This window comes from Chlorocebus sabaeus, chromosome 7 (assembly GCF_047675955.1).
Source record: "Chlorocebus sabaeus isolate Y175 chromosome 7, mChlSab1.0.hap1, whole genome shotgun sequence".
NCBI lineage: Eukaryota > Metazoa > Chordata > Mammalia > Primates > Cercopithecidae > Chlorocebus > Chlorocebus sabaeus.
Window position 1 is genome coordinate 17,254,394 of NC_132910.1, and position 27,569 is coordinate 17,281,962.

Below are 27,569 nucleotides of genomic sequence, written 5' to 3' on the forward strand. Positions count from 1 at the left end.
GAGTGACATGATCAGATTTGTATTTTAGAAAGATCATTCTAGAAATAGTGTAGAACTACTTTGAGGTGTCCGACTAGATGGTGATATCATTCACTAAGGGAACATAGGGGGACCAGACTGGGAAGAAAGATTTTGAGTTCTTGGGCTTGAAGTGTGTATTTGTAACACACAAACTTGGTGGCTTTAAACGACAGATATTTGTTGTCTTACAGTTCTGGAGGTTAGAAGGAAGAAATCAGAGCCTTCTGGAGGCTCTAAGGGTATATCTGCTCCATCCCTCTTTCTTAGCTTCTGGTAGCAGTTGGCAATTATTGGTATTCCTTGCCTAGTACAGTGATCACTCCAATCTTTGCTTCTATGTTCATATCACCTTTGTGTATGTTGCCGTCCTGTCCTCTTATAAGGATAAGGATAAGGATAAGGATAAGGATAAGGATAAGGATAAGGGCTCATTCTAAATTCACAGTGATCTCAAGATCCTTAATAACATCTGACTTAGTCCATTTGGGCTGCTATAACAGAATATGGACTAGGTGGCTTATAAACAACAGAGCTTTATTTCTCACAGCTTTGGAGGTTGGGACATCCAAGATCAACATGCTTATAGTGTCTGGTGAAGGCCTGTTTCCTGATTCATAGATGTCACTGTGTCCTCACATCGTGGAAGGAACAAACCCATTCTCTTGGATCTATTTTATAAAGGCACTAATCCCATTCATGAGAACATAGCTAATCACCTATCACTTCCTTCTATAATGTGAATATGTCCCCAAAAATTCATGTTTGGAAATTTAATCTCCAATGCAACAGCATTGGGAGGTGTTGCCTTCTGGGAAGTGTTTAGGTCATGGGGGCTTGGCCCTCATGAATAGATTAATGCCATTACAAAAGGGCTTGATGGAGTTTTGTCTTTTTTCACCCATTATCTCCCTTCTGCCATGTGAGGACATGGCATTCCTCCCCTCAGGATGACAAGGTGTTCAAGGTAACATCCTGGAAACAGAGACCAGATCCTTGTCAGACAACTGAACCTGCTTGTACTTCTCAGCCTCCAGAACTGTGAGAAAATAAATTTTTGTGCTTTATAAATTACTCCTTCTCAGATAGTCTGTTATAGAAGCACAAAATGAACTAAGTCAGCATCTAAAGGTCCTACCTCCTAATATCACATTAGGGGCTAAGATTTCAACATATGAAATACTCAGGGGAGACACAAACATTCATTCTATAACAATCTGCAAAGACTTTGTTTCAAAGTAACACCACATTCACAGATACTGGAGGTTAGGACTTGGATATGTCTTTTTGCAGGGCACTATTCAAACCACTGAAAAGTGAACAAAGGTATAAGTGTCTTCATAATCTGACTCATACTCCAGCCCTGGGGAGCTCTGTTTTGTGCTTCCGAATGCTAGTATCATGCAAAAGGCAAAACAAACAAACAAACAAACAAACAAATGCAAAATTAAAGGCCGTGATGTATGGCAGAAAGAGCAAAGACTAGTCAGATGAACCTAGATTCAATACTGGCTCCTTAGTAGTTGAAAATATGGTCAGCCATTTAACCTCTACAAGCCTTCATTTGTTCATTTGTAAAAGAGGCATTGCCAGGCACATAGTTGACTTTAAATGTCATTATTTCAGGGGGAAAAAAAAGCTGACAATAGTACATTTGAAAATAACCCACATTAAAATGTAGTCATGTGAGTAAATTGGATCTCTTTAAAAGAGAATAGAAATTGGCATTAAGAATAGTGGGATGTCCTGTCAGAGACGGACATCAGCAATGAGGAAAGAATCCAAGAGAAGGGGATGTTCAGATAGCCAAAGGGGCATTTGGTTTCAGGAAAATTGGCTACCAGGTGTCTTACCACCTAAGTGGGAGGGAGGTTGGCAAAATCAAGTCAGGGCTTAGAAATTGGGATACTGGGCAGATTTCTAAGATATTTATTAAGTTTAATTACTGTGCCAGACATTGGAGATTGAACGATGAGTAAGACACCTACCTTCCAGATAGAACACACCATCTTTTGAATGAAGTCAGCAGGTAGACAAGATAAAAATAGAATGCAATCTGAAGTGCTACAAAAGGCTAGGCACAGAGTTAAGGAATAAATCTGTGGGAGCCTCTAAAGCCTTTACAGAAAATACGATGTTTAATAGATTCTTGAAGGATGAATAAGAGTGTGTGAGCCAGGAAAGAAGAACTTTCCCAGCAGAGAGAAAAATGCAAAGTGTAGGAATTAAGGACTAGGAGACAGGAACTCAGAATCAGTTAACAGCCTAGTTGTGCAAATTGATCAATGAGACCACAGGCAGAATATTAACACAGAGCCTTACTGCTGACTCCTGCATCATTGGGCTTTAACTTAAGAGTTTTCCTGCCTAAAATGCAAATTTGTCCCACAGACTCAGAGAGGAGTGAGTCTAGAGATATGAGTCAAGTGGTTCCAGCATTTGGGACAAAAGAAATGCAGAGAGACTGATGACCAGCTAGGTACTGACTCCTACTGAATTAGACAGTACTAGGGCCCAAAGATGCTTATTAGAAGTAATTAAGCTACATGAGGAAGAGTTGCTATTGACTTCACTGCATTTTTTTTTTTTTCAGCTAAAATAATTATTGGATTATATCTGCAACAGGGAACAATGAATATCTACCCAAGTAATTCGTACATCTGAGTGGCTTCCCAGTGTTCGGTAAATGTCCGTTCAATTAGGTTCCCAAGGATATACATGGTAACACTATCTCCAACACTAAATGAAAAATGCATCCCCAGTATCGCAGGATAAAAACATCAGACTTCACAGGCCTCCAAAGTTAAGCAGCCCTAAGTGATTCAGCTTCCTCCTTGAGGACTCTGTCTTCAAGACTCCAGCTGCCTAAGTGACCACTTGTTCACTTCTGCCCACGCAGTCACCACGCCGGTCCGCGTCCACTTGTGGTCTTGATATCGGCCCCTCCCACCTTAGCCCAGGAGACCTTGGTCCGAGAAGCAAAGAGAGCGTCACAGCTCTCTTTGGCACCGGATGGTGCCCAGCTTTCAGCGGTGGAGAACAAAGGGGACGGGGAGAAGCGTCCTCGGTTTTTGAGGGTGCCTTTTCTGAGGAATCTGCAGGCGGCCCGAGGTGGCGCAGAATCCCCATAGGCCCCTTCTGGCCCCTGCGCGATACAACGCGCCCGAGGCCACTGTCCTAGGGACAGGGGCCGCGGCGGAGCCTCAGCCCGCAGGGCTGGGATATGGATCTTCGGGGATGCGGGCTGGGGAGAAGGTGTGAGCAGCGGGTCCCCCGAGTCCCACCGCCAGGGCGCAGGCGCGCGGGGTGCGGTCGCAGAGGGGCGGGCACGGCCAGGCGGGGAGCGCTGCGGCGGCGGGCGCGGGAAGATGGCGGCGGCGGCAGCGGCTGCCGAGCAGGTCTGTGAGCACCGCCCCAGCCGGGGGCTGGAGGAGCTGGGGAGGCCGGGTCCTGCCGGCTGGGCCCGCGGGAGGGCTGGCCGAGGGTGCGGGGCGCGCGGGCTGCGCGGGCCGCAGGGTCTGGGTTAGGCGGGGCCGATCGGTGCGGGGCAGGAGGAGCTGTCCCCCGCCGAGGATGCTGGCACAAGCTGGGGATAAGGAGCCAGCGGCGGCCTCGGCCTCGGCCTCGGCTCGGCCTGGCCTGGCTGACCCTCGGCGGGGTTGGGTGAGGAGGGGACTCCGTCCAGAGAGCCTGGGAGGCTGTGGAGCCAGCCTGGAAGCCTGCGCTGGGAGGTTTCAGGGGCGTACCCCGTTCAGCCGCCAGCAGCGATTCGGATAAAAATAACCTCAGCCCCAGCGAGAAGGCTCCCCTGACACTAGCCAAGAAACGGGTCAGCTGTTGCCCGGGTGTCAGCTTGCAGCCGCTTTTTGTTTCTGCCATCTCCAATATGCAGACATCCCAGATTTCCCCTCCCGCTTTGGTTTTTGAAGATTTAGTCACCAGTCTAAAACTATCTGCTGTCCACTTTTAAAAATCATTTAACCAAGATTTCCTGACCTGCGCTGTAAACTTGTAACTTAGAATGGTTTAAAAGGCTTCTTATCCCCCCAAAATCTAGCTATCCGTATGCATACATGTACATGCATATGTGTGTATGTGCACAAATATATATGTATTAATATATACATACATGTAATCGCTAGGGTGATTTATTATAATACAAATAATTTTCAGTCACTTTCACCCTTACCTAACTTACTTTTCCTTTGAACAATTATGGTAGTTTCTCTTGAAAAAGTCTTATTCTAAAACATTGTTGAAAAAAATGAGTCAAGTTTTGACCTTTGGAACCATTTTCTTAGATAATTAACTTTTTAGAGACTTATTAGATAAATGTCACTGGAGGGCTCATTCTGAAGATAAAAGACGGAAAATCTGCCTTCAAGAAGCTTAAAGTCATACAGCCAAATACATGCAGAAAAATCAGCTAAAGACAATAGGCAGGCTGCAGATTTGTAACAGTAAAATAAAACGTAGAGGAATGAGTGAAACTGAAAGGAGACAAAACTTCTTGGAGTTGTTGGGATTTGAATTGTGCCTTGGCTTTCCTCATTTCCTGCCTAAGTTATCGGCTTCTGTTTCAGATGATTCTTTTTCCATCTGGTTCTGTTTTTGCTTTACATATAAGTGGGTAGTCTGATCCATTTCTCAGTCTCCACTTCAAATTTACGCATTACGTCTCCAGCCCTGAACTTAACTGAATTTTCCACAGTGATCTCAAACTCAAAAATGTTCAAAACTGGACTCTGTCATATTTACTATTAAAAAGACTACAACCATCCATTAACTTGTTTAACCTAGCCAGAAACTTAGGACCAAGGCCAGTTTAAGGGAGCTGAGAAGGACCTGCACTTGGTTTAATGTTCTGCTGTCCGGGTCTTGAGATTTAAACAGTGAGCCCCACATTTCCTTTTTCCCCAGGGTCCCACAAATTATATAGCCAGTTCTATTTGGGAGTCATCTTTGACCCCTTTGTGCCACACTCATATCCAAACAATCACCAGATCCTGACAGTTCTGCCTCAACACCTTTCCTCAGACTTCAGCTTCAGAGTCAAACCTCAGTCAGTACCTCACTGGGACTCTTAGAGAAACTTGCTGTTGATATCTTCATTTCTAGGCTCTTCAGTTCCAGTTCATCTCTTTTTGGAGTGATTTTGCTACAGTGCAAATCTGATTGTATAGGAAACCTATTTTAACTCTTCAGTAGTTCCCCTTTGCCTTCAGGATAAAGTCCATTGTTCTTGTCATGGTATTTATGTGGCTTACTGGCCCCTAAGCACATCTCTTACTGTATTTCTTGCTTCTCCCTACACCTATCCTTCTCACCATCCACATAAAGTGACCAAAATTAGTTCTCCCAGAGATAGTTGCCTCTCGAAGTTTCCATGCTTCTTCCTCTGCCTAGAATGACCTTCTCAGCTCTCTTGCCTGGTTAGCTCCTGTCCATCCTTCAAGAGTCAACTCAACCTTCAGCTTTTCTTAGAACCCTTCCCTGATACCCTTGCCTACTAGGTGGAGATGCATTCCTCTTCTGTACCCTTTCTGTATTGTGTGCATTGCTCCACTCCAGCACTTGCCATGCTGTGTGAACTGTTAGTGACCTTGTCCATCTACCTGACTGGCTTGTAATTAAGCTCCTTGAGGGTGGACATTATGTTCATCCGGGTAGCTTGGAGCATTTGGCTTATAGTAACTATTCAATAAATGTTAAGTGCATCAAGATGAAGACAGTAATGTGCATAGTTTGGCAGAGAAGAGTAAAGACTACGTCTCAGGAGGGATGAATTTTGTCCTTTCTGTCTTTTATGCGGACCTATATTCAAACTCTGGCTAACACTTTTAAGTTGCCCATCTATTAGGGTTGTCAGAAGCCCATACTGAGGTTCCTTTTTGGAACTTGACTACAAATTCAGTTAGGTCTTCTCCTAAAGTATCTTCTTAATCTGTCCTTTTTCATACCACTTTAGTTTAGGTCCTCTTACCTTAATCCTCCATTACTACAACATCCCCAGCAGCTCGTAAGGTACTCCTGTTTTTTCTCTCTCCTACAAATGCCCGCACATTTAACATTCTGAATTTGTGCTCAAAAACCTCCAGTGACTCCCAATTAAATAGAACATAAAGACTAGAATTTATACCCTGCTGTCCAAGAACCTTCACGGCCTAGCCCTACTTTTCCAACTTTCTTTTCCCTGCCTTGCCATATCTGACCCATCTACTTCTCCCCATTTCCCTAACAACTCCAGGTCATCCTGTCTCTCCTCCCTTTGAACTCTGCAGCGTGTATTGTCTAGACTATTAATTTTGGCACGTGAACATATAGCAGGCTTTATTGCATTGTTAACTATTTTATGTTAACGTGCACAAATCATATCTGTTAATACATAGAGGATAAGGACCCTTTCCTATAGTTCTTTTGTATTCGTATCTATGGAATTAGTGTTTAAGCATAAAGTGCTTAATACACGCATATTCAACAACTGAATTTTCTCAGAGCTCTAAGAAATAGGTAGGACAGTATCCATTTCTGCCCACTTCTTTTGTGCTCTTGATATTCAAGATTATTACCCAAAATGTCATTCAACCATAGTCTAGGTTAGAGGTTCTCAAATCATTTTGGTCTCAGATTCTCTTTACAATCTTAAAAAACAGAGGATTCCAAAGAGCTTTGGTTTATGTGCATTATATTCATTGATATTTACTATAGGAGAAGTTAAAACGGAGAAATGTTTAAAGTACTGGGCTATACAAGCACACATTCCATTGAGTGATGATGTCATCACGTTGGTCATGTAGCCTTTACATTCATGGGCCTAGGAGAGTAAAAACAGCAAACAATATCTGTTATTGTTTTATTGTTATTTTGAAAATACAGATCCCCAAAGGGGTTCATGGAACCCTCCCAGGACTCCCCATTCTGCATTGGAAAACTACTGATCTAGGGTAATGTGAGCTCTAGTCAGTGAAATCATTAGTAGAAAGCTGTGTCAGCCTTCCCAGTCTTATTTTCATATAAATGAAAATGTATACCGTTATGCCTCAGAATCTGTGGGGGATTGGTCTCAGGACCCCCAAAGGTTAGCCAAATTCATTTATGCTCAAGTCCCTTATATAAAGTGGTGTAGTTTTTGCATGTAACCTCTACACATCCTCCTGTATACTTTAAATCCATCTACAGATTACTTACAACACTGAACACAATGTAAATACTATGTAAACAGTTGTTATACTGTATTGTTTAGGGAATAATGACAAGAAAAAGGTCTGCATATGTTCAGTACAAATGCAAATGCAACCATTCACCTTTTTTCCAATTTTTTTTTTTTTTTTTTTTTTTTAAGACGGAGTCTCGTTCTGTTGCCCAGGCTGGAGTGCAGTGGCGCGATCTCGGCTCACTGCAACCTCCGCCCCTCCAGGTTTAAGCAGTTCTCTGCCTTAGCCTCTGGAGTAGCTGGGATTACAGGCACGTGCCACCACGCCCGGCTAAATTTTTTTGTATTTTTAGTAGAGATGGGGTTTCACCATCTTGGCCAGACTGGTCTTGAACTCCTGACCTTGTGATCCACCTGCCTCAGCCTCCCAAAGTGCTGGGATTACAGACGTGAGCCACTGCGCCTGGCCACAAATATTTTTGATCTACAGTGGTTAAATCCATGGATATGGATCCCACGGATATGGAGGGCCAGATTTATATATTAAAAAATTAATAAATTATTAATAAAAGCAGTTACTCACTATAGGTTATGTATAACAACTCTGCTCAGAAACAAGCTGTATACTTTGACAGTGGGACTGTTGAAAGCAGAGAGGAAAACTATCAGATAGTGACCTTGAAGTTTCTTCTATACTCTCCTCTAAGCACAGTTACGCCCTTAGTTGGAACTGCGACTCAATGTGACTTGCAGTTTATTCATGGAAAATGTGTCAGTAACCAATTCAGCTTGCTATAGGTATGAATTTGCACCTAATAGATAAATGCACAAAATGAGAGGGTATAACTATTCCATTATGTTGTATTTCATATTTAGCAAAGTTCCAATGGTCCTGTAAAGAAGTCCATGCGTGAGAAGGCTGTTGAGAGAAGGAATGTCAATAAGGAGCACAACAGTAACTTTAAAGCTGGGTACATTCCGATTGATGAAGATCGTCTCCACAAAACAGGGTTGAGAGGAAGAAAGGGCAATTTAGCCATCTGTGTGATTATCCTCTTGTTTATCCTGGCTGTCATCAATTTTATTGTGAGTATATTGTACAGAATACTCCTTTTAATTGCCATGGGGAATTTTTTATCTGCTTTATAGTGAAATCATAGACTTTATTTTCTCCTTTTCTATACGTCTTGTCTCTTATTGAGTTTTAATGAATACTTTATAAAAAACTAGTGTGCTAATATTTTCACATATTAATTTCATTTAGAAAAAAATGTGCATGAGTTTATCCCTTTAATGGACTTAACTTTTAGCAAGAGTAGAATTGTGTAGCTCCCAGCTAGCTCAGTCGGTAGAGCATGAGGCTTTTAATAAGGATAGGATCAACTCAATAGAAGAGAACTTTGCCAAGATGATTTTATTGCTTTCACATGTCCTTAAAAATATAATCCTTTCTGTTTTCATTTAACTTTTCCTACATTTAATGTTGCCTCCTCAGCTGGATTTTAAAATTTTAAACCCTTTGATGGCAGTAAAAGGTTATATTTTATAGTCCTAAGTCCCTGTTGTCAAAGGATGCAAGGATCTGGTAGACGGATTTGCACTGAAGTGCTGAGGACCTGATAGGATGCCTTTTCCAAAGATGTTTGCTTTTTTAATGAAGAAATCCTTTTAATCTGAAGTTGTCACTATCTGGGGGTTAAATTTGAAACTCTCTGACATGTGCTTGTACAGATATTTTCAGATCATGAACGTAGTCTGCAGCAGTCTTAAAGTGATTCTTTTTGTGTTATTTTCTACTTCTAATGCATGCAAGGCAGTCTTTTTGTATTTATGTATGTCCAAACTACTTCTGTCTAATTCTTCACTCAAATCAGAAAGACTTCTTCCTGCATAAATTTCATATTAGATATGTACATTTTTACTAGGAGCACAAATTCTGAATGGATTTCATTTTATAAATTTATCGGAGACTTCTGGTCAAGATGGCAGCATAAAGACATTTTTATCTTTTTCTCTAAAAAGCTCATTCCAAAGTAACAATGTCAAGAAACAGAAATATCTTTGAAGAAAGTGGGAAGCAAATGAAATCCTAAACCATAATATATGAAGATACAAAGTAGGAGGAACAATGGCAGATAACTAATCAGAGAGGAGAATCTGCGTATTGGGGAAGGGATGTTGGTGGAAGTACCTTGTAGAACCCTAAAAAGCCTTGGGAATTAGAAGTTCCAGTACCTTGAAAAGCAGAAGTGAGGCAAGAACTGAAAACAGAGAAGTCATTTGAAAAATCTGTATAAGAAGCTGTGAGATCCCTAGGCCTCCTCTCCCTTCCAGCCAGCAGTTAGACAGCTACCCCTCCTAATGTCACACAAAACTACTATGTCTCTGGACACACTGGACCAGAGAGGATTCTTTCTGCCTGAGGATATTGGAAGGTAGAGGTTGGGTTTCCATACTGAAACAGGGAAGTCTCAGTCCTGCGACTTCCTTTCCCACACTCTATTCTCATCCTCCACCTTCAACTCCCTGGCAGCCAGGCAAGAGACAGAAGAGCCTTCTCTGGGATTCCTGATGCATGTAGGAAAAAGATCTGAAGATACTGTCATTTGGCAAGTCCCAGTGAAAAAGCCATCTGATATCCCTCTTATGACACCTGTCAGTCACAAGCCCCACCCCTCAAAGAATTTTCTATGAATTCATCACTAAGTATGAATACTGAGCCAGAGATCAAGAGACTTGAGGAAAGTGGGAAGAATTGAAAAATGATAGAGATGAAAACACCTAAACCATGGGAAAAGTAGAAACTCATGGAATAGAGAAAATGCCACAAAAACTACCAAAAAAAAAAAAAAAAAAACCAAACCTGAATTCAGTATTTTCAGATAAATAAGAATATACTGCATCAATGAAACAAGAATAACATGCCTTTTAAAAGGACCAAGGCAGGCATAGTGGCTCATGCCTGATAAAGTGAGACCCTGTCTCTACCAAAAAAACAAAACAAAACAAAACAAACAATCAAAAATCAAAAGGAACAATTAAGAACTCATAGAAATGTGTGTGCACACACACGCACACACACACAGAGATGAATGGGTGGGTGGGAAGATAAATAGGTAGTCAGATAGATAGATAGATAGATAGATAGATAGATAGATAGATAGATAGATAGATAGACAGACAGAAGATATTAGAAGATTAAAAAAAACTCTTCCAGAAATTTCAACAAAATTAAGGAATCAACTCCAGAGCTCTAACATGCTATTAATGGGCGTTTCAGAAAGAGCACAGAAAACACTGGGGGGAAAATGATCAAATACATAAATCAAGAAAATTTCCTAGAACAGATTGAAAACTACCATCTGGGTCCAGTGTAATGCATAAAAAGACACAAGGCCATTATTATGAAATTTAAGAAAACCAGTAATAAACAAAAGATCCTAATATCTTCCAGAGGAGGAAAAAAAACAGGTTATCTATGAAGAATACAAAATCAGAATGGAATAGGACCTCCCAAAAGCAGCATTGGGACCTGGAAGGCAATAAATCTATGACTTTCAAAATTCAGGAAGAAAATAATTTTCCGTCTAGAACTGTAAACTTAGCCAGTGTAGCAAGCAAATGTGTAGAATTATGAAGACATATTTTTGCCATGCACACTTTCCAAAAATTTTTACTTCTCATACATTCATTGCTGAGAAGCCACTGGAGGATGTGCTCTACCTAAAGAAAGACGAGGATATAGGAAGCTGGGTGTCTGTCACAGGAGAAGAACAAAAGGAAGTTCAGCATGAAAGTAAGGGAAAGTTTATGATTACAGCTGTGCAGGGGGCCCATACAGACCAGTCCAGCCCACACAGACCAAACTAGAAAGATAAAGGTTCCAGAAAGATTTCCCGAAAGAGAAAAATAGAACTAATACATTTTCTGAGAGGCTCAGACCTACAGAATATTGTATTGAGAGATTTTACAGAAATATTGGAGGATTTGAGATTAATTAGATTTTTAAAGAAACTAAGGAAAACGAAGTATTAAACTCTGAGAGACAAGGTACAGGAAAGAAACTGCCATTATAGGACAGTATTTGGTTTGGTAATGAACAATATTTACATGGTTGTAATACTGAAAATAATGACCTTGGATTTAATTAAAACTTGAGATTGGAGCTGGAAAAGAAAACAGATATAAATGAGCTAAATTTCTCATCTGCTAAATTAGAAAATGAATAGATAAAACCTAAATTATGATAAATGAAAAACTAACATATATTTAGAAGAAATATATATATTTAGAACTAAGGAGATAAATTCTGGATGAAATAGCTAAATTTGTTGAAAGTGATTGTTCTTGGGAATGAGATATGGAGAAGGTAGAAAAAATAAGCAACTATTCTTTTTAAATTATAGACCTTTAGCACATTTTGACTTTTAGCTATTTGCATGTAATACCTTAATAAAAATAAAATTGGTTTTGTTTATAAGTGGAAAACTAATTGATATATTTACCTCACTGATTAAACATTTTAGGAGGTCTTTAACGTTTTGGTGATAATATTTTCTATTTGTTTTCCAATTACATTAAATGTATGCAGCCTACCAACAGTGGACTTGTGTTCTTTTTCAGATAACACTTGTTATTTGGGCTGTGATTCGCATTGGACCAAATGGCTGTGATAGTATGGAGTTTCATGAAAGTGGCCTGCTTCGATTTAAGCAAGTATCTGACATGGGAGTGATCCATCCTCTTTATAAAAGCACAGTAGGAGGAAGGCGAAATGAAAATTTGGTCATCACTGGCAACAACCAGCCTGTAAGTTGCCACATTAACTGAAAGATATGCAAACAGGAGAGGGGCATTAGAGAAAAATACTTTGCAAAAACCTAGATTGATTATTAGAAAGAGATATTTTCCCTTAGAAAAATTAGTGTATTTATAATATATCTATCAATGTATGAATATAGTGAATACAGTTTAAAACATCCATAAATATTAATATTTAATAATACTATTGCTTTTATAATCTGTTAAAATTAGATGATTTCTTAATATTTGAGATTTTGTTCAATGGTAGCATTTTCTATGACAGATGTAATTAGTATGAGAATACATAGGTTACTATTTGCTTCTCCATATGAGGAAGCCATTAAGAAAGTACTTTCCCCAGTGAGAATACTCTGTAGTTTTGGGGGCTCTGGAAGAGAATATGCCAATCTACTCAGTGGCATCCCATGCCAAGAGTTGAAAACATAGTTTTCAACTGAATAAAACCTCAAGGAGGTATTCTTACCACCACCCCTGCCTATCTTAGTCCTTGGGCCATGTTCCTCCATGACTCATGTATTTTTGCATAGCTAATAAGCAAATAAACGTATAAGCCTTCATTCTAAAGAACTCTTCTTCCAAGTGGATGGAGGGAGGACAGACAGACACAGTTAAAAGTATTTGAAGTTAGCCTATTATTGTGGTTTTTAAATTGCTGTAATTTTTGTAATTTTTTAAATATATTGTTCAGGAATTTTGTTTGCAGTCTTCTTTGAAAATATATTCACAATTAACTGTTTTTTTTTTTTAAGATTGTTTTTCAGCAAGGGACAACAAAGCTCAGTGTAGAAAACAACAAAACTTCTATTACAAGTGACATCGGCATGCAGTTTTTTGACCCGAGGACTCAAAATATCTTATTCAGCACAGACTATGAAACTCATGAGTTTCACTTGCCAAGCGGAGTGAAAAGTTTAAATGTTCAAAAAGCATCTACTGAAAGGGTATGATTTATTGGCTTTGCTTTACTAATGGGAGAGAGTTACTCTCTACAGTTATAAAGTGGATGGAGAGTTGTACTGTTTTAAAGTAGTATAAAAGAATATATTCCAGAACACTGGAAAGGATTAATTCTAGATTTGTCAATAACTAGCTTGTGTGATCATTATCAAGTCATCTTTATCTCAATTTTCACATCTCTAAAACATTAATAGAAACATCTGACTTTCATGTCTCATGACTGAAACTTCTGTTTCTCTACCTCTGATAACAATTCTCACATTAATTTAGAAACTTTTTTTAGTACTTGTTTTTTAAATTTTCAGATTACCAGCAATGCTACCAGTGATTTAAATATAAAAGTTGATGGGCGTGCTATTGTGCGTGGAAATGAAGGAGTATTCATTATGGGCAAAACCATTGAATTTCACATGGGTGGTAATATGGAGTTAAAGGCGGTGAGTAATCTTTTAAGAGCTTAAGATAATTATTAGGTTCTTGGATACATAAATCCATATGTGGAATAGTACACAATTATTGAAAATGATATAATTGTCTATTTTTTGACATGGAAATATGTTCAAAGTGGGTTGTGAAGTAAAAGAAAGTTACAAAACAGTTTGTGAAATACATTTTCATTCTTCAAAACGTATGTATGTTTATAAAAACCTGGCAGGGTATGCCAAAATGTCAACAATATTTAGTTATGGATAGCAAGATAACAGATTATTTGTTTTATTTTTATTTCTAGTAGCCTGTATTTTTTTTTTTTTTTTTTTTTTTGCTTGTATAATGATTGCTTGTATTGTTTTAGAAGGCAAAAAAAAAAAAAAAAAAAACCCCAAAAACCTAAAAGATAATTCTGGAAGATCAAAGTAAATATTCATGCCTTGGAGTTATTGTTTTTAATTAAAGATTTTTCACATCCCTTCCTGAGTTTCATATCCAGTGATGTGAAAAAAAAATTAGCAAATGTATAAAATTATTTTATTTAGACATATTTATTAAAAATGTATTTTAATCTATTATTAATTGTAAAGGAAAAAAGTTTTTGTCTTTATTGTGGCTGTTGAAAGTGAATTTTCTTTGTGCTTAACAGATTATATCTGAACTTCTACAGTTATGGTATTTCATGTGCTGTAAGTCCAAAAGCTTTTTATTGGCTCACACTTCTGGTCAAAGTACACTTATTCAAAATGCCTTTGGGTACCTACAATATATTATTTAACTAAAGCGAATTAAATTTGTCTTACCAAGTATTACATGACAAAAGTGAACTTAAACATAGGGACTTACCATTCTTCCTTTTTTTTATTTTATTTTTATTTTTTTTAAATTTATTTATTATTATTATACTTTAAGTTGTAGGGTACATGTGCACAACGTGCAGGTTTGTTACATATGTATACTTGTGCCATGTTGGTGTGCTGCACCCATCAACTCGTCATTTACATCAGGTATAACTCCCAATGCAATCCCTCCCCCCTCGCCCCTCCCCCCTCCCCATGATAGGCCCCAGTGTGTGATGTTCCCCTTCCCGAGTCCAAGTGATCTCATTGTTCAGTTCCCACCTATGAGTGAGAACATGCAGTGTTTGGTTTTCTGTTCTTGTGATAGTTTGCTAAGAATGATGGTTTCCAGCTGCATCCATGTCCCTACAAAGGACACAAACTTATCCTTTTTTATGGCTGCATAGTATTCCATGGTGTATATGTGCCACATTTTCTTAATCCAATCTGTCACTGATGGACATTTGGGTTGATTCCAAGTCTTTGCTATTGTGAATAGTGCTGCAATAAACATACGTGTGCATGTGTCTTTATAGCAGCATAATTTATAATCCTTTGGGTATATACCCAGTAATGGGATGGCTGGGTCATATGTTACATCTAGTTCTAGATCCTTGAGGAATCGCCATACTGTTTTCCATAATGGTTGAACTAGTTTACAATCCCACCAACAGTGTAAAAGTGTTCCTATTTCTCCACATCCTCTCCAGCACCTGTTGTTTCCTGACTTTTTAATGATCGCCATTCTAACTGGTATGAGATGGTATCTCATTGTGGTTTTGATTTGCATTTCTCTGATGGCCAGTGATGATGAGCATTTTTTCATGTGTCTGTTGGCTGTATGAATGTCTTCTTTTGAGAAATGTCTGTTCATATCGTTTGCCCACTTTTTGATGGGGTTGTTTGTTTTTTTCTTGTAAATTTGTTTGAGTTCTTTGTAGGTTCTGGATATTAGCCCTTTGTCAGATGAGTAGATTGCAAAAATTTTCTCCCATTCTGTAGGTTGCCTGTTCACTCTGATGGTAGTTTCTTTTGCTGTGCAGAAGCTCTTTAGTTTAATGAGATCCCATTTGTCAATTTTGGCTTTTGTTGCTGTTGCTTTTGGTGTTTTAGACATGAAGTCTTTGCCCATGCCTATGTCCTGAATGGTACTACCTAGGTTTTCCTCTAGGATTTTTATGGTATTAGGTCTAACATTTAAGTCTCTAATCCATCTTGAATTAATTTTCGTATAAGGAGTAAGGAAAGGATCCAGTTTCAGCTTTCTACTTATGGCTAGCCAATTTTCCCAGCACCATTTATTAAATAGGGAATCCTTTCCCCATTTCTTGTTTCTCTCAGGTTTTTCAAAGATCAGATGGCTGTAGATGTGTGGTATTATTTCTGAGGACTCTGTTCTGTTCCATTGGTCTATATCTCTGTTTTGGTACCAGTACCATGCTGTTTTGGTTACTGTAACCTTGTAGTATAGTTTGAAGTCAGGTAGCGTGATGCCTCCAGCTTTGTTCTTTTGACTTAGGATTGTCTTGGAGATGCGGGCTCTTTTTTGGTTCCATATGAACTTGAAAGCAGTTTTTTCCAATTCTGTGAAGAAGCTCATTGGTAGCTTGATGGGGATGGCATTGAATCTATAAATTACCTTGGGCAGTATGGCCATTTTCACGATATTGATTCTTCCTATCCATGAGCATGGTGTGTTCTTCCATTTGTTTGTGTCCTCTTTTATTTCACTGAGCAGTGGTTTGTAGTTCTCCTTGAAGAGGTCCTTTACATCCCTTGTAAGTTGGATTCCTAGGTATTTTATTCTCTTTGAAGCAATTGTGAATGGAAGTTCATTCATGATTTGGCTCTCTGTTTGTCTGTACTGGTGTATAAGAATGCTTGTGATTTTTGCACATTAATTTTGTATCCTGAGACTTTGCTGAAGTTGCTTATCAGCTTAAGGAGATTTTGGGCTGAGACAATGGGGTTTTCTAAATATACAATCATGTCATCTGCAAACAGGGACAATTTGACTTCTTCTTTTCCTAACTGAATACCCTTGATTTCTTTCTCTTGCCTGATTGCCCTAGCCAGAACTTCCTCCAACACTATGTTGGATAGGAGTGGTGAGAGAGGGCATCCCTGTCTTGTGCCAGTTTTCAAAGGGAATTTTTCCAGTTTTTGCCCATTCAGTATGATATTGGCTGTGGGTTTGTCATAAATAGCTCTTATTATTTTGAGGTACGTTCCATCAATACCGAATTTATTGAGCGTTTTTAGCATGAAGGGCTGTTGAATTTTGTCAAAAGCCTTTTCTGCATCTATTGAGATAATGATGTGGTTCTTGTCTTTGGTTCTGTTTATATCCTGGATTATGTTTATTGATTTGTGAATGTTGAACCAGCCTTGCATCCCAGGGATGAAGCCCACTTGATCATGGTGGATAAGCTTTTTGATGTGTTGCTGAATCCGGTTTGCCAGTATTTTATTGAGGATTTTTGCATCGATGTTCATCAGGGATATTGGTCTAAAATTCTCTTTTTTTGTTGTGTCTCTGCCAGGCTTTGGTATCAGGATGATGTTGGCCTCATAAAATGAGTTAGGGAGGATTCCCTCTTTTTCTATTGATTGGAATAGTTTCAGAAGGAATGGTACCAACTCCTCCTTGTACCTCTGGTAGAATTCAGCTGTGAATCCATCTGGTCCTGGACTTTTTTTGGTTGGTAGGCTATTAATTATTGCCTCAATTTCAGAGCCTGCTATTGGTCTATTCAGGAATTCAACTTCTTCCTGGTTTAGTCTTGGAAGAGTGTAAGTGTCCAGGAAATTATCCATTTCTTTTAGATTTTCTAGTTTATTTGCGTAGAGGTGTTTATAGTATTCTCTGATGGTAGTTTGTATTTCTGTGGGGTCGGTGGTGATATCCCCTTTATCATTTTTAATTGCGTCGATTTGATTCTTCTCTCTTTTCTTCTTTATTAGTCTTGCTAGCAGTCTGTCAATTTTGTTGATCTTTTCAAAAAACCAACTCCTGGATTCATTGATTTTTTGGAGGGTTTTTTGTGTCTCTATCTCCTTCAGTTCTGCTCTGATCTTAGTTATTTCTTGCCTTCTGCTAGCTTTCGAATGTGTTTGCTCTTGCTTCTCTAGTTCTTTTAATTGCGATGTTAGAGTGTAAATTTTAGATCTTTCCTGCTTTCTCTTGTGGGCATTTAGTGCTATAAATTTCCCTCTACACACTGCTTTAAATGTGTCCCAGAGATTCTGGTATGTTGTATCTTTGTTCTCATTGGTTTCAAAGAACATCTTTATTTCTGCCTTCATTTCGTTATGTACCCAGTAGTCATTCAGGAGCAGGTTGTTCAGTTTCCATGTAGTTGAGCGGTTTTGATTGAGTTTCTTAGTCCTGAGTTCTAGTTTGATTGCACTGTGGTCTGAGAGACAGTTTGTTATAATTTCTGTTCTTGTACATTTGCTGAGGAGTGCTTTACTTCCAATTACGTGGTCAATTTTGGAGTAAGTACGATGTGGTGCTGAGAAGAATGTATATTCTGTTGATTTGGGGTGGAGAGTTCTATAGATGTCTATTAGGTCTGCTTGCTGCAGAGATGAGTTCAATTCCTGGATATTCTTGTTAACTTTCTGTCTCGTTGATCTGTCTAATGTTGACAGTGGAGTGTTGAAGTCTCCCATTATTATTGTATGGGAGTCTAAGTCTCTTTGTAAGTCTCTAAGGACTTGCTTTATGAATCTGGGTGCTCCTGTATTGGGTGCATATATATTTAGGATAGTTAGCTCTTCCTGTTGAATTGATCCCTTTACCATTATGTAATGGCCTTCTTTGTCTCTTTTGATCTTTGATGGTTTAAAGTCTGTTTTATCAGAGACTAGTATTGCAACCCCTGCTTTTTTTTGTTCTCCATTTGCTTGGTAAATCTTCCTCCATCCCTTAGTTTGAGCCTATGTATGTCTCTGCGTGTGAGATGGGTCTCCTGAATACAGCAGACTGATGGGTCTTGACTCTTTATCCAGTTTGCCAGTCTGTGTCTTTTAATCGGAGCATTTAGTCCATTTACATTTAAGGTTAAGATTGTTATGTGTGAACTTGATCCTGCCATTATGATATTAACTGGTTATTTTGCTCGTTAGTTGATGCAGTTTCTTCCTAGCCTTGATGGTCTTTACATTTTGGCATGTTTTTGCAATGGCTGGTACTGGTTGTTCCTTTCCATGTTTAGTGCTTCCTTCAGGATCTCTTGTAAGGCAGGCCTAGTGGTGACAAAATCTCTAAGCATTTGCTTATCTGTAAAGGATTTTATTTCTCCTTCACTTAGGAAACTTAGTTTGGCTGGATATAAAATTCTGGGTTTAAAATTCTTTTCTTTAAGAATGTTGAATATTGGCCCCCACTCTCTTCTGGCTTGAAGAGTTTCTGCCGAGAGATCTGCTGTTAGTCTGATGGGCTTCCCTTTGTGGGTAACCCGACCTTTCTCTCTGGCTGCCCTTAAGATTTTTTCCTTCATTTCAACTTTGGTGAATCTGGCAATTCTGTGTCTTGGAGTTGCTCTTCTCGAGGAGTATCTTTGTGGCGTTCTCTGTATTTCCTGGATTTGAATGTTGGCCTGCCCTACTAGGTTGGGGAAGTTCTCCTGGATGATATCCTGAAGAGTGTTTTCCAACTTGATTCCATTTTCCCCCTCACTTTCAGGCACCCCAATCAGACGTAGATTTGGTCTTTTTACATAATCCCATACTTCTTGCAGGCTTTGTTCATTTCTTTTTCTTCTTTTTTCTTTTGGTTTCTCTTCTCGCTTCATTTCATTCATTTGATCCTCCATCGCTGACATTCTTTCTTCCAGTTGATCGAGTAGGTTACTGAAGCTTGTGCATTTGTCACGTATTTCTCGTGTCATGGTTTTCATCTCTTTCATTTCGTTTATGACCTTCTCTGCATTAATTACTCTAGCCATCAATTCTTCCACTTTTTTTTCAAGATTTTTAGTTTCTTTGCTCTGGGTACGTAATTCCTCCTTTAGCTCTGAGAAATTTGATGGACTGAAGCCTTATTCTCTCATCTCGTCAAAGTCATTCTCCGTCCAGCTTTGATCCGTTGCTGGCGATGAGCTGCGCTCCTTTGCCGGGGGAGATGCGCTCTTATTTTTTGATTTTCCAGCTTTTCTGCCCTGCTTTTTCCCCATGTTTGTGGTTTTATCTGCCTCTGATCTTTGATGATGGTGATGTACTGATGGGGTTTTGGTGTAGGTGTCCTTTCTGTTTGATAGTTTTCCTTCTAACAGTCAGGACCCTCAGCTGTAGGTCTGTTGGAGATTGCTTGAGGTCCACTCCAGACCCTGTTTGCCTGGGTATCAGCAGCAGAGGCTGCAGAAGATAGAATATTTCTGAACAGCGAGTGTACCTGTCTGATTCTTGCTTTGGAAGCTTCCTCTCAGGGGTGTACTCCACCCTGTGAGGTGTGGGGTGTCAGACTGCCCCTAGTGGGGGATGTCTCCCAGTTAGGCTACTCAGGGGTCAGGGACCCACTTGAGCAGGAAGTCTGTCCCTTCTCAGATCTCAACCTCTGTGTTGGGAGATCCACTGCTCTCTTCAAAGCTGTCAGACAGAGTCGTTTGCGTCTGCAGAGCTTTCTGCTGTGTTTGTTATTGTTTACTGTGCCCTGTCCCCAGAGGTGGAGTCTACAGAGACAGGCAGGTTTCCTTGAGCTGCTGTGAGCTCCACCCAGTTCGAGCTTCCCAGCAGCTTTGTTTACCTACTTAAGCCTCAGCAATGGCGGGCGCCCCTCCCCCAGCCTCGCTGCTGCCTTGCCGGTACATCACAGACTGCTGTGCTAGCAATGAGGGAGGCTCCTGGGTGTGGGACCCTCCCCGCCAGGTGTGGGATATGATCTCCTGGTGTGCCTGTTTGCTTAAAGCGCAGTATTGGGGTGGGAGTTACCCGATTTTCCAGGTGTTGTGTGTCTCAGTTCCCCTGGCTAGGAAAAGGGATTCCCTTCCCCCTTGTGCTTCCCAGGTGAGGCAATGCCTCGCCCTGCTTCAGCTCTGGCTGGTCGGGCTGCAGCAGCTGACCAGCACTGATTGTCTGGCACTCCCCAGTGAGATGAACCCAGTACCTCAGTTGAAAATGCAGAAATCACCGGTCTTCTGTGTCGCTCGCACTGGGTTATCATTCTTCCTTATTAAAAAAATTTCAATTTCATAGTTCTTGGGAAAAACACTGTTTAAAAGTAGCTGTTTTACTTTCGTAAGCAGTTTTCCCCCCTACAACACATAATCCCATCTCTAAATAGTAAAGATGAACATAAAATGTAATTATTGCCAGAAACTCAGTTACCTACCAAGTTAATTTTTTCGTATATTGTGGTGTAAGAAGCCGTTCTTCTAAGAGCACTGTTGGAGAATAGCCATAGTACGACTGCTATTCTCAGCAGTAGAAAGTCACAGAAGCAAGATATTTGTATAGAGACCATTAGCAACTTACCACACCTTTTATTTTTTTCTACTTGCCACTTCTTGTCCCATTCTACCTTGTAGTTAATATGACAAATATTTAAATACTTTGAAATATACATATACACATATCAGTTTCTTCACTGTTAAAGGAAAATAACCTAGTATTAAAAAGATAATTAGCTTTATAACTTTGTTAATATCAGTGGTTAGTTCTAAAGTGTATAAGCCAATCATTACAAATAATTTTATCAATTAAACTGCTTTTTTGAAAAAGCTGTTTAAGAAACAATTTAGTCTGGGCACGATGGCTTACACCTGTAATCCCAGCACTTTAGGAGGCCGGGTCAGGTGGATCACGAGGTCAGGAATTCGAGACCAGCCTGGCCAACATGGCAAAACCCCATCTCTACTAAAAATACAAAAATTACCTGGGCGTGGTGGCGGGTGCCTGTAGTCCCAGCTACTCAGGAGGCTGAGGCAGGAGAATCGCTTGAAACCGGAAGGCAGAGATTGCAGTGAGTGGAGATTGCACCATTGTACTCCAGCCTGGGCGAAAGAGCAAAACTCCGTCTCAAAAAAAAAAAAAAAAAAAAAAAAAAAAAAAAATTTACAGAAAGTAAAATTAAATGACCACAAGATGGCAGCATTGGAACAAATTGGAAAACTAGTCACTTAAGAATTGCTGTCTATTCCATATGCTACCACTGCATAATCAATTAGCCATCTCAATTGTTTATAACCAATTTTCTTTCTTTGCTTTAAATACCCTCTGTAAGCTGATGCCTCCCAAATTTGGAATTGTGCTTTAACCTCTCCTTTGAACTAAGAGTCACATATCTCGCTGCCTACTTACATTCTCCATTTCGATATCTGACAGGCATCTCAAATTTAATAGTTGAAAATTTAGATTCTCCATTACCCACAAGCATGCATTTCTTTCAGTATTCCTGTACCATTAAATGACACCCATCAGTCCATAGCAAGCCTTCTGACTCCACCTTCAGAAGATACAGAGTCTGGCTATTTCTCACCACCTCTCGCCATCGCCACCCTGGTGTAAACTGCTGTCATTTCCTGCCTGAATGGTTGGAACAGCCTCCTAGCTGATCTTCTTACTTCCAAATATTCACTCCCACAGTCTGTTTTCTACCCAACAGCCAGAGTGGCCATTTTAAAAAGATCAAGTCATTTCTGTATTTAGAATCCTCCAAAGCTTCCCATGTAATCTGGAATAAAATCTAAAGTCTATTCCCTGCTTACATGTCTGATCCTCAGGTATTTCTTTGACTCATCTCCTACCAGTTGTTCCCCCTCACTCTCCGTGCTTCTTTCACGCTGACCTCATAGCTGTCCCTGGAATCCAGCCACATCTTCACTTCGGGGCCTTTGCAGGCACTGTTACTTCTGCTTGGAGTACCCTTCCCCAGTTACCTAGACAGCTTCCTCCCTCACTTCCTCTAGTTTCTGTTGGAATGTGACCTTATCAAACCACAGGTAGTCCTGTGTAAAACTCAGTCCCCACCTGCTCACTCTCTCTCTACTTATCCTGCTTTATTTCTCCTCATAGGATTTATCCCACCTGATGTCTTATGTGTTTTACTATTCATTTTTTTTATTGTCTCCCCCTACCCCATTAAACATCAACTCAGTAAGAACTTGGGCTTTGCCTATTTTACTTACTGTTGTATTCGCCAGCACCTAGAATAGTGTCTGGCGTGTAGCAGGAGCAGGCACTCAGTAATTATTTGTTGAGTGAATGAAAAGAAGAAAGGAGGAAAGGGAGAAAGCAAGAGAGGCCTAAGAGTCCCTAACAAGAAGGATTTTAAGGAACCACAATAAAATAATGTTTCTGGAGCAGTGGGCGTGAAGAACCTCCAGACTGGAAGTGCCTGGTCTTCAAATTATATGGTTTGAATCTTCATTTGCAGTGTTGCAAAAACATTGGAAATTAAAATTAATTCCCTTAAGGAGGAAAAGTCTTCTCGTACTCATGATCACAAACTTATCAATCAGTAACTTTGTTATAGTTCTCTTAGGACTTAAAAATGAAAATGATCTGACACTTTATCCACATCAGTTTTATTATGCACCTAGGAATTTTGATGTAATTTTAACTAATAATAGAGAAATTATGTTGCAGATTTATTTACGTACATTATGGATATATGAAGCGAAGAAGTCACTTGTTGAATCCTGATATTGAGTTTGTTTTTTGTTGTTGCTGTTTTTTTGTTTGTGTCTTTACTCTTTCTTACTGCCTTCTTTTCTCATTGATATTTCAGTAAGTTTTGTTTACTGACTTTGTTCTGTACCCACTCATGGAGGTAAATAAATCATATTAGTATTCTCCTAATAGGAAAACAGTATCATCCTAAATGGATCTGTGATGGTCAGCACCACCCGCCTACCCAGTTCCTCCAGTGGAGACCAGTTGAGTAGTGGTGACTGGGTGCGATACAAGCTCTGCATGTGTGCTGATGGGACACTCTTCAAGGTGCAAGTAACCAGCCAGAATATGGGCTGCCAAATCTCAGACAACCCCTGTGGAAACACTCATTAGAAGAACCCCAGAGGTCACCAACTTGTTTATATCTTGACTTGACTTTTTTATGCATGCAAATCATTATTTTTACAGAGTTTGTAATAACTCATAATTATTTTAATGGCATAGCATTGCTGTATCTGTTTTATGATCTACATAGTTAAAATCTTCTCAGACAGCCTAAATTCTAATACATTTTATTAATTTATGCTGATCTTCATATTTATTGTTCCCTAAAATAATTATGAGAAGCAAATGAAAATTCATGTTTAAAGAAGTGTTTTTAAAAGTCCACTATCCCTTTTCTAAAGATTAAAAGGCTGAAGCAGCTGTTTAGACTCACTGTAAGTATACTTTGGTAACTCTAATGGGGATAGATCCACTTAGGATATTTAAATCAATGTTTCATGCTCTGCCTTTTGGCTTCTAAAAGGAAAGATGCCGATTTCTAGTGCATTAAGCCTGAGCCATATTCTCACATGTAAGTGAAGTCATTAAAGAACTTTACATATGTGAGATAGAAACAATGGTTCCTTAGTTTTGCACTAGGAAGAAAATATTTTGTAAAATAATGTTTATTTGAAATAATGATAACTATCAATTGTTCACAATGTGGTAGAAATTAAAATACCATCTCAGCTTTAACTTTTAAATAATAATGATAACTATTTTTATTGAGCATCTTCTACATCCTAGGCATTGATTGTCCTAGGCGTTGCATGTTTATATCCCCAATTCTTACCACAACCCTGCAAGTAGGTGGTATTATCCAGGTTTTACCCATTAAGAAACTGAAGCTCAGAGAAGTTAAGAAACTTGGCCAACATCACATAGTAAGTAGCAGAGATGGGATTGGAATTCAGGCGTGATTCAAACCTGGATGTACTTGATTCCAAATGCCATGTTGTTTTCACTGTCTGCACTAACTTTTTAATTATTTAAAACTCTAGAAAGATGAACAAAGGTTAATTTAAACTTGCATAAGAAGATGAGAGTCAAACAAAACAGGTATGCTTACTCTACTTAAAAAGAAAATAAACCTCGTGTCAGACCCAGAAAGGACCAATCACTGTCCGATTTTAAACTATGTTGGGCCAATTCCGAAATATTATACGATGCAGAGGACAAATTTACCTACTTGTGAATTACCTCAGTTTCCCAACAATGGACCTTGGCACACTGGAGTTAACAATACATAACAGAGTTGCCAAGATGTTTATACCCTCAGCACTTGGGGCAACAAAGTGGAAAGTGGGGAGGCCATAGACCCAAACAAGTTATTTGGGCCAGGCATGGGCTGGTGAGTACACCATGCCTTGAAAATAAGTCCAGAAGCACTGGATTAAAGAGTGCTAATGCAGGAAATAATACACATAATTTTTAGATAAGGATAATAATTTATCTCTGCTCCTAATATTACTATCTCATTGTAATTATTTATAACCCTCAAGCTAGTTGATTTTTAATATATTTGATTGGAAAAGAACTCTCTGGTATTATTAAGACTCCCACAGGATCAGGGACAGGGCCCCCAAAGGAGTTTACTGTAAAATAGGCAGTAGAGATGTGGCATGGGCACAACCCTGCAGTCAAGTGTAACAGCATTCTATCAGGGTCACTTTGAATTGTGTACATAAGAAAACCAATACAAAAAACAATTTGTATTCAATATTGTCACATTTCTCTCTGGTAGAAAAATCAAATACCTTAGAGATTATGAAGTCATTAAATTATACTGAAATTGGATTGACTTACTACCTAACATTGAGTGCAGTTTTTAATTGAAAAGAATGAGATTTATAACCTCTTGAGTGTTGTTGTTGTGATATTTGAACTCATTTGAATATATTCAATATCATTTAATATCTGAATTAAGAAAAAAGTTGCCGAAATTTTCATTCAGATTGTCTATAAATTGCATATTCATTACTTGTCTGCTCTATTTAGATTTCTTTTAAAAGTTTAAGTAAATATTTTTATAAAACCCAGAAAACGCTATATTACAAAATATTATTTATTAAATGTAATTCATGAAATAGTCTATTTTTACTCTTTTTTGGGAAATACTTGTGTTTTTGATACATCTCCATGAAGTGCTTTTGACATAAGAGGCTATTTTGATGTTTTTATATAAATGATGGTTAACAGGCATAGCTTTTTAGGATACTTTACAGTAGTCCTGGCTGTTTCTCTGAAATGTAGACTTGGAAAATCTATTAGAAAGCAGAACAGGGGCAAACTCTCAATTTTACTTATGGCTTTTTAATTTTTTATTTATTATTTTTTTTTTTTTGAGACAGAGTCTCGCTCTGTTGCCAGGCTGGAGTGCTACAATCTCGGCTCCCTGCAACCTCTGCCTCCCGGGTTCAAGCGATTCTCCTGCCTCAGCCTCCCGAGTACCTGGGACTACAGGCATGTGCCACAACGCCTGGCTAATTTTTGTATTTTTAGTACAGATGGGGTTTCACCATGTTGGCCAGAATGGTCTCGATCTCTTGACCTCTTGATCCACCAACCTTGGCCTCCCAAAGTGCTGGGATTACAGGTATGAGCCACCGTGCCCAGCCGGCTTATTTTTATTCACAGTAAATCTTCAACAACTCATTCTGTCCACCAGATGGTATTTTTCTGTAAACTAAAATGCTGACTTCGCCTCTTCCAGCTGTACACTCATCCCTGCACTGAGCACAGATATGACAAGCAGTAGCCATGGGGGAGGTGGGTGACAAAGATAGGACCCTGGGAGGGGGTGCAGGTACATGCTAGTTTCAATTACCACAGTATTCTAGAGGCAGTCTGCAATGACAAGGAGGGCAAATGAAATTAGTGCAAGATTTCTTAGAGAATAATAGGCAGATGGAAAAAATGTAAAAACAACATAAAACAGGGTCTGCTGATAATGTTTTAAAATATACATTTGTCTTTTTGCATTGTGAAAAAATAAATTTTGTGTGATAGTTTTGATGATGAAAGGTAGAAGTTCTACCTATATTTGAATGAGTGTTTTTTTAAGGTAATGAGAATGTCATGGAGCTAAACTTGACACAGAAGAGATCATTGAAATGCTGAAAATTTTAGCAGTCTTCTTAAAAGTATTGAGGGGGCAAAAATTACCAATTATGCCATACAAAAATAAGCCTATAAATGTGTTTCACATTGCTAACTTGTGTTTCAGTTGATTCAGTTTGTAATAACTAGTTATGAACTTCTGTTTACAATAAAAATTCTGTAAATTGTTTGCTGTTATTTAATGGTTATATATTAACTGTTTTCTATTTAGTCATGAAAACATGATGAATTTAAATATGACTTGAGAATGGGACACGGTCAGTGTTTATGTAATCTCTCTGGACTCCTAGAACTCAAAGTTAGGAAGTTGCACATTCCCAGTTTTGAATGCCCTCCCCTCTGTGCATTGCAAAAGGCTTCTCTCCAGTGGTGCTTCCCTGGTGTCCTAGCGGAAAGTGCACACTGTCACCATGGCAGGAGGCCAAAGCCGGAGATGAAAGGATGAGGGCTGGCCACTAGGCAGCCTTGATGGCAGGATGGGTGGAGCCTCAAAGGTTCAGGTCTTAAATCCCTACCTGGCTTGATCCAGATAATCCACCCAATTGAAAACCACTTAGGATACAAAGATATGTCTTAGAAGCAATATTACTTTCCAGATCTTGTCCTTACCTGAAGTCGCCTCTGTTGCTTTTTTCCTTCAGTTTTCCCACCCTCTTTCTTTTATGTGTAAATGAACTCTTCATTTCCTTTCTATAATACTTTGCTTTTTCTGCTGCCTTCTTCCTGTCTTTCACTAGCTGACACACAAATATATACACCCAGTATTTCTAACTGCTTCCTCATACTTCAGCTTGACTATGTCCCTTTTGAAATTTACATTTTGCCTAATTGTTTCCAGTTTCCTAAGCAACTTTTTCTGGAGTTCACAGTGGTTCCTTACCTAATACGTATAAATTTATAAATAGTATAACTTTTTAACAAATTAACAGCTTTCAATTTAAGATATAAGATTGTCCTTGTCTAGCTGTTTTGAACTCAAACCTATCATGTATAAATCTCTTCAGCTTAAAAAGAAACAGGGCAATTTTAATTCATGTCCACTTAAGAAAAAGTAGTTTTCAACCATGTCTTTCTCTTCAACACTACAAAGTAATGTACCTGTGAGTGGTGACTATATTTTTTTTGTTGCTGATTTTGTTACGTTAGCTTGGTGCACAGTTGTATATATAATGATCTCAGCTTTGAATGTAGAAAAAATGTCTTTCTTCCTGGGCAAATCAATTCAATTTTTAGTATTGCATAAGAAGCACACTGTAAAAATAAATCACTCCTCCATGCTGTAGGGCACC

General features: G+C 39.0%; 1 protein-coding gene across 1 annotated transcript; it reads left to right on the forward strand.

The window, feature by feature from the left end:
- The first annotated feature begins 3,164 nt into the window (after positions 1–3,164).
- Positions 3,165–26,457, forward strand: SGCB (sarcoglycan beta). Its single transcript, XM_007998731.3, has 6 exons — positions 3,165–3,416; positions 8,048–8,257; positions 11,795–11,980; positions 12,745–12,936; positions 13,258–13,389; positions 23,026–26,457. Exons 1-6 carry the CDS (start codon positions 3,387–3,389, stop codon positions 23,227–23,229), a joined length of 954 nt encoding a protein of 317 aa, XP_007996922.1. The 5' UTR covers positions 3,165–3,386; the 3' UTR covers positions 23,230–26,457.
- The last annotated feature ends 1,112 nt before the right edge of the window (positions 26,458–27,569 follow it).